Source organism: Morone saxatilis, unplaced genomic scaffold (assembly GCF_004916995.1).
Source record: "Morone saxatilis isolate NCDOM2014 unplaced genomic scaffold, NCSU_SB_2.0 Contig2, whole genome shotgun sequence".
In the NCBI taxonomy this organism is placed as follows: Eukaryota; Metazoa; Chordata; class Actinopteri; family Moronidae; genus Morone; species Morone saxatilis.
This window is the reverse complement of record NW_023339762.1, coordinates 10,648,907-10,657,182: the sequence shown is the minus strand read 5'-3', so window position 1 is coordinate 10,657,182 and position 8,276 is coordinate 10,648,907. Positions and strand designations below refer to the sequence as shown.

The following is an 8,276-nucleotide window of genomic DNA, read 5'->3' as shown; positions in this document are numbered from 1 at the left end:
TTTTTTTTTACCTCTCTCTCTCTCTCTCTCTCTCTCTCTCTCTCTCTCTAAGTACAGTGATTGCTGGTGACCGTCTTTAGTTTTGTAGGTATTTGGTCATAAACAAAAGTATAGTATCTAAAATTGTGATCTAATGATGGCGCTAGATGAAAAGTCAGGAGATCAGCAAAGTTCATCCCCTGGGGACCATGTATTTCTTTACAACATACAATGGCAATCCATCTAATAGTTGTTGAGATATTACAGTTTGGACCAAAGTGGTGGGACAGCCAAATGACTGACAGATCAACATTGCAATCGTTGCCAGAGCAAGAGCAGCCCTCCTTTAGCTGCTTGTTTTGTAGGGACTTGACATCCAGTCAAGACTGTACTGTTACGAAAGATAATAGCACAGCAAAACCAGTTAAGTCAGATAATAAAACTGACATTTGGTATACACAAATCAGAGCCAACAGTGGAACAATTATGGCTCAGTATTTTGACGCCTAGACTTATGAGTCACACCTTAAATTAATTTTCTGTGTGAGTTACATGTATTAAAGAAGCTATATTATGCTTTTTTGAGTTTTCCCTGTGCTTTTTTGTGTTATATAGCTTTTTGTGCATGTAAAAGGTCTGCAGTAACCCATACAAAAGGCATTAGCTACTGCCACCATCTGAGAAAGTAAACTAACTTTATTTTAAACTTTATTTTGTTTTACTGTTTATTATATAGGTAAACCTGTGGGTAGCAAGCTGGGCGACGTTGGACAAATGATGTAATATTGAGTGACAGTAAAGAGAAACTATGTGAATTATGCTTCATTTGAAGCTAAATATAACAAGAGTAGTAGGTTGGGTGCTGGTAACAGTTTTTTTTATGTTGCTTTTTGTATAACTTCATACTGCAGCACTAGTATTAGCTCAGCTATCCACACTGCTAATGTTATGTGTGTATGTTGCTGCTGTATTTAAATCCACTTGATAGAAATGCGAGGTGAGAAGAAAGCGGAAACACAGTGGACAGTGCCTGCTTAGGCTCGTGGGAGCTGATCATTTGGAGCAGACTGGGCTACTTTCCTTAAGGTCTCCTGAAAACAGTGTATCAGACAGAGGTTGAATAGAGGTTTTGCAGCAATGTCCAATATGACATAAATGAGGTGTTTTTTGAACATTAAGGCATGCAAATCTATTATAGTAGACCCAGTATAAACCAGAAAATTAGCATAATATGGCCTCTTTAACTGGATCCGGATAAAGTGATGATGGAGGATTCACGCAACAAGAGTGATTAACCATTTGAATTAAGTTGAATATTTTCTATATCTACTGCCTTCTTGCAACAGCATCTTCGGTATTTCAAAACGGTATATCGCCCCAATATTTATTTAATGAGTCATAAAATAATGTGAGCTGCGGCAACATTAGAGGGGTGTTCTTTCTATCGTGCTATACTGTTCACAAACAATCTCAGAATCAATACTATGCAGCATGTCAGCATTTATACACAGGACTGTGGAAAATGGTATGACTTTCATGTTGTATAGGAGTGCTGTGACACCATGAATGAACTCTAAAATCAAGCGTGGATCAAACAATATGTGCATTTCCAACTGACTGCTTTCCCATGACTCCCTCTGGACTCAGACACTTCCACACAGCCATCTAGAAACTTTGATCTCCAGAAGCAGTGAGGGAGGTCTGCGTTTGAACATGGCTGTGCACTTTGACTGACCTGTCCCTCTTACACCTACACACATCCATGCATGGAATTCACAACAACTCAGGGCTGGACTCCCCGGACCTTCTCTTGTCAACCCCTTTTTTCTAATGAGAAGAAAATGAAAGAAATAGGGCTATGAGTGAATGTTTTTGGTGAGACTGGGGATGTGTGATGAAAAGAGCGCAGGTTTGGAGGGAAACAGGCGGTGGAGGGAGAAGTGATGAGCCCATATACTGGCCCTTTATATCGTTTCTGTGAAAACAGATGTTTCCTTGTCCAGCCTGTGTGTTGGCTTACACTACTGATTGAGCAAGTTATTTCTGTCACTGGCTGGCTGCAAATAATCTCTGTGGGACAGGCTGCCAGGTCATATTGAGACATTAGCTTGATTGCAAATGTCCGAATGAGATTAAAATCACCCAGACAGGGAAGAAATAAATTAAAAGTTGCAAGACAACATGACCTTGATCTGTGAGGAAATTCTGCTAATGACAAGAGCCATGAACATAAAATCCACACACGCGCAACACCTTTCACTCACCAACCCACACTACTCTGAATCAACGTACAGGGGTGCTGGTCTTTCCAGTGAGAATGGTTCGAGCCTTGGCCTTGTTCATGTTGAAGTTCTTGAGGTAGGCCTCATAAATCTGCCTGGCCAGCGTCTTCTGGTCGGCTAGCTGGGGGTCTTCCACTTCCCTGTCCCCCGTTACCATCTCTGCCTTCAGCTTTAGCTTCTCTGACTGGGGCATCCGGCCAAAACGGATAGCTGAAGAGAGCAGAACAGACAGAAAGTTATATTAAGATTACAGAATTTATGGCAATATAAATGTTTCAATTCACAGATTCAATTTACAGTGCAACAGAAATGGCCGAAAACGAAATTCAGTTAAATAGAATTATTATAAAGCCCATTCAATAAAACACAGAGAAAAGTACTTGATAAGACAAAAAGAGAGAATGCAGAGTGCTTTAAAATAAACCCAGTTTTGAAAAAATGTGAAAGAGCTTGACGTCCACAAAACCCCAACAATCACTTATTCTTGACGCTGACTGGAGGAATCATTTTAACATATTAAGTAAAATGAATCCAAGACAAGTTGTCAGCAGAGAAAAAAAACTACATTAGATGTATCCAAAAAACTTATAGGGTAGTAGCAATAAAATGTTCAAAAATAGCACCACTGAAAATAGAGAAAAAGCTAAGCACAGGCTATTTAATATCTTACTGTGCTCACTGTTGAAATCTGATGCCAAAGCCTTATTTCTACCAACCTATGGATCTGACATCTTGAATCTCAAAATCTAACATTAAAAACATAATGTCATGATCAGCAAAAGTCTAAGGGTTGGCCATGGCCATAGTCTAAAGCCCCCCGACATGGCACCATCTTTTTTTTCTCGTGCAAAAAGAATTCTCTACTGGGGACACCAGCGCACTCATCTGGTTGTACTGCACGTCCCCCACGTCCCTCTACGGTCAACTCAGTCACTGCTGTACTCTGAAGGGAGATAAAACATGTTTTTTTTGTGTCCAGTGAAACTGAAATCAATCCTGGCAAAACAATTACCAGAAAGCAGTTTTACTGACAGTGGTTCATTAACTGATGTATTTTAGTGAAGGATGGGTTTGAATGGAAGGCATAAACTAACTATTGGCTGCACACACAGCACAACGATTTGTTTTCTCTGGATAGGAACAGAGACAGAGAAACCCAACTTCAGCAGAGATTCAAGTACAAGCTCCAAAAGTACTGAAAGCTGATAATAATATAAATACTGTTAAATCACAAGTCTCCTCCCTGCCTGCATCTCTGCCACTCCTCTCCAAGTCCCCAAGATTATAGCACCAACCTTCAGATCCGTTTTCCCTCCAAACCATACCAAGAAGAACAAAGAGAACCTACTGTGAGTTTAAAATGGACTTTTTCACCTTCAAAATGATTGATTTGGTTAATGTGTTACATATTGTTTGAAGTTAACAATTGGTTTTGTGTTTATAATGCTATATTCTAGAAAGGATTCTATGTTAAGAAAAGAGAGATAAAGAGAAGGCCAGAAGAAGACAACAGGAATGGAAGCAAAAACAATTCAACAAAAAATGTTTTTTTATGCATTACAGCAATTTATGAATGTGTTGGAAGCTTATAGTCCACACTAGACTAGAGTTGTTTTTCTACGAGAGGATGCTGGCATCTCTCTGACGGCCTGATCCCATTTGACTAATGAGATTAGAGGTGAGCTGCTTTAACGCCTGCTCACCAATTTAAATAGGAACAAGCTGATGCGTGCACGTGCACACACACACACGCACACAAATCTCTGACAACCCAACATGCAGCTGCATCTACCACCTGCATTTACGAGACTATAAAAGCATAAAAGGTTTTCCAACGAGCCACCCACTGTTGAAACTAATCCAGGCCAACGGAGGTACTGAACTAACAGACAACACGAGGGCCCGTTAGATTTCCGCTCACAAAGTGGATGGATCATCTGAAGTTGGTAAAGCTCCACAGTGGGCGTCTGGGCAGGAGCCAAGTCTAATTAAGATGAGAGTAAGTGAGTGATGTTAAGCTGATCATAAGTCAATTTCTTAAGAACCCGTGTGAGGGGATGAGTCTGTGGCTCGAGTGGGAAAGGGTGCTAAAGGTGGGAGGGGGACAGTCTGTCGTTCCATTAAATCATCTGTTATAACAGCTGATTTGTGGAATTTTTTTGCCATTAAACACCTCTTTCACCACACAAACTTACTATTGCTGCTGTTTATTACAGTGCATTTTGTTGGTACATGAGATCTGAGGTATCTTTAAGTTGCTGGATTCAAGAAACTTTAGGGTTCTGTGATGACAGCACTTTGCTGCTTTTGCAACAGCAAGAAAGGGATGTTGACAGTTTATTCCAGAAAAGAAGTCAAGACCAAACAACAACGCAAACACAGTTCACTGCTTTATTGTAAACCATAGAACTTTAATGGGTAAATTTCACATAGATAAAACAAAAACTCCTCTGCTGATGCATGCATGTTGATAGCCTACATTTCAATTGAAAAAAGGTAAAACTGCTAAACCTTTTTAATGAGGAACGCCCAGTATCTGAGCCTTAACTGTGAAATCAATTGGCAGTCGATACAAACATAGGGACAAAGCTCTAAACATAGCAGTACTGTGGTCCTGTATTCTCTTAGACCATCAGACCTCAAATGATCAGGTTGCACTGGTCTCAAATCTCCTTCCTCCCCCTCTACGGTTACATTTAGGCCAATGAAACTCAATACACATATACCGTAAGAGGAAGTGCAGCTGACAGAAATACTACTACTGCTCAGCTTTAGGGCACTACTGCATCATCATTAAAATCTGGGCTATGTATTAAGGAAGCCTCATCAATAACCCCGTGGGACAAAATGAAGACGCTCAGTTCAGCCACTGCATCCACAAGTTCAATGCAGTCAGTATGGAATTTCTGCAAAGTGTGCACAGTCTATATGTGAACTCACTGATTGCCCTGACCTTTTTGATCCTTCTACTAAAAATACACTGACAGGCGAGAAAAAAAACACCCCAGCACACCCATACGAACACCTATATACACACATCCTCTGCAAAATATGTTTCAGGGATTTCCCCCCCCCCCAATCAGGACATTGAACTTTGTCAAGGGTCAGCATGCCATGTCATATGTTTACACAGAGTAAACAATATTCACCAGAACCTCATGCTTTAACCTCATGCTTAACCTCTATATTTCTGTATTTCTTTGTAAAGATAAGCAAGTACGGAGGTAAACATCTGATCTAAGGCTTTAAAAAAAGACAATATTGTGTTTAGAGTGTTCACAGATGTTGCATGTGCAGATGTTTTCTCTGTGACAGTCAAGACTGAGAAACCAAAATTTGTGATCAGACTGTGAAAGCATGCACTGGATTAATAATCACAAAATATTAGTAGCATTTTTCTTCGCACTTTGATTTTGCACTCAGAGTGAGAGGGCCTTTTAAGAGAAAAAAAAAATTATCAAAAAATGAATTCTTAATGGTTTTACAAAATGATGTAATGTTATGGGAATAAAGTCGCAATTTCCGACATTTTATAAATAAATTTACAACTTATTTTACATTATATTCTTCTTACAGAATCACAACTTTTCTGAAAATATACATATAAAAACATTTTTTTATTTTTTACATTTTTTTCACCAATAAACACAATGTACACTGTAAAGTACAACTTTTTTCTTTGAGGCCACAAAATAAATACAAATTCAATGTAATTAATTAGCAACATTTTGGATTAATTTTCAGATTGGTCTGTGCAGCAAAGCAGACTGTTAGTGTGCTCTATAGGTTTTTGCTGATTGGAAATCACATAATCAGGTGGATAGACTCGATTGGTCATGTGATTTCCCTTCTGGTTCACATATCTGCTCCAAAAGGGTTCAGCTATTGCAAACTCTGCAGCATGCACAGACACAGACTGACCATGTATTGTGCATGAATGAGTCCAAAAGTACATTTTGAAGAAGCCGTCTAATAGCCAGGATTAGTTTTCAGTTAGTGACTTGCCTTAACATGCAACTTAACACCCAGCTGTGGTGTTAGATTACTTCTTTGTGCTAATAATGTGTGTATGCACCTCTTCAATCTTTCTTGGGATCTGTTCAAACTGTGGTACTCTGTTAAGTAGCATGTACTTGCAAGTAACAAGAACCATGCGTGTGTGTGCATGTGTGTGTACATTTGAAGCACTGCCCAGAACTGCCCCGCCCTGTAGGACTCACCGTTGTGGGACATGCCCACCGACAGGCACTTCTGGAAGCGGCAGTATTGGCACTTGTTGCGGTTCTTCTTTTGGATCTTGCAGCGGCGCTCACACTTGTCATACTCCAGCTTCAGACGAATTGTTCGACGAAAAAAACCCTGGAGGAATGAGGGGGAAAACATGGTAGAAAACAATTTTTTACAATGTTACTGCTCATATTTTGACATTTAATTTCATTTGAATGAATGAAACATGAACACCACAGATCAATTAGTCAGTCAATAAAAGATACATTCCTAGAAGAAATACACAAGCTAATGAAACCTGAACTAGTAGTGAATTACTTTATAATAATGTCTGCTGTTATGAAACCAGTTTCAGGATCCAGAAAAAAAAACTATTGACCAATTCTTTATGAAGAAAGTAGCCATTAGAAAAGCAGTTATTTATTCTCGGATGAATGGTGCCTGACAATATTAGATACATAGTTACACCATCAGCTTCTCCTCGCTTACACAACCTTGACAAAAAGAAATATTAACGTTGGCGAGGAACAGATGGACCAAGTGGCATGCTGGCCGAAGGGTAGAAAATGTCCTGGGGAATTGCTTAATAACCTATTCAGCCATTCCTAATAGCAAATTGCAATTTCATCCAAAACTGTCACCCAGTGTGCCAAAATACATATACAGGCCAATGTAGTATAGTTGTACAATACAAGATGACACAGACATGCCATGTTGTTAAGTAACTCTGACTCTCACCCACTAACCTCCAATGTCATGTGCCGAACACACACACACCCTAACCCTACACACGTAAAACAAAGGTGATATATGGCTCAGACAGAATTGGAGTTCAGTGGGCTTTATGTCGATGCTGCTTGTGTCCACTGTCGTAAAGGATCAGTGACATCACAGAGGTCAGCCTCCTCCTATTACTGTCACAGGCAGAGTGGGGGGTGTACACATATGCACGTGAGATGGTGAGTATGTGTGTGAGTGTGTGCATGTGCATTCTAAACAAGAATATTTGCTGACAAGAAAAATGCTGAATTTAGCTGACCCAGCTAATGTTGCAGGAAAGGGTCTCACCATGACCCTTCAGCACTTCATAGGTCCCTTCTGATGTTTGCACTTTCAGTGACCCCCTCCTAAAGGTAGACGTTAAGCTAAACAAACCTTGCTTTTTGCGATAACCTGTTTTATTGTTTTACAGCCCTACAACTTCACCCTACATAGGTCACATAACTTTGACTCTGCCCTGCAGATCAATCAAGGCTTTTGTCCATCGTAGACACATACAGTGTAGATACACTATTGCATGAACACAGACTCATACTTCAGTGAGCTGCTGTTCCGATGTGAATGTTTATATAACAGAATGTTGACATGATGGAGTTACTGAGTTTATGTATCACTTCCTGGCATTTATACTCCCACTGTTATCCCACTGGATTGACAGTGTGGAGGTGTAGAAAAGTATCTTGCTGCAGTAGCTGCTTTCCCTTCAAAGAAAAAAATATACAAAAGAATATTGAATACTGAAGGCTGAAAAACACATTCACACACACCTCAAGTTACACTATCTTTGTCCTTCGGTGCCTTTTAAAAAACAGCCTTGGGTTGTTCTTCAACAGGACTGGTAAACAATTAACAGAAAGATTATTGAGCGACCACGTGCGAAGGCTGAGACTGTTATTTCTGATGCTTTTAGGAGTTATCATTAGTCATAAGACACACTGCCTCTGGGTCTCTGGCCTGGTGTGTCCTACTTTCTTCAGTGTTACACTTTCAAATATGATTTACTGTCTT

At 39.8% G+C, this 8,276-nt stretch overlaps 1 protein-coding gene across 1 annotated transcript in view; it reads right to left on the bottom strand.

Moving 5' to 3' along the window:
- Nucleotides 1-2,236: 2,236 nt before the first annotated feature.
- LOC118330800 (peroxisome proliferator-activated receptor alpha-like) overlaps nt 2,237-8,276 on the bottom strand; it is a gene marked incomplete in the record, with an annotated part of 23,335 nt that continues 17,295 nt past the window's right edge. Inside the window, 2 exon segments of the mRNA XM_035665482.1 lie at nt 2,237-2,471; nt 6,482-6,620. Coding sequence (XP_035521375.1) covers nt 2,263-2,471; nt 6,482-6,620 — 348 coding nt within the window.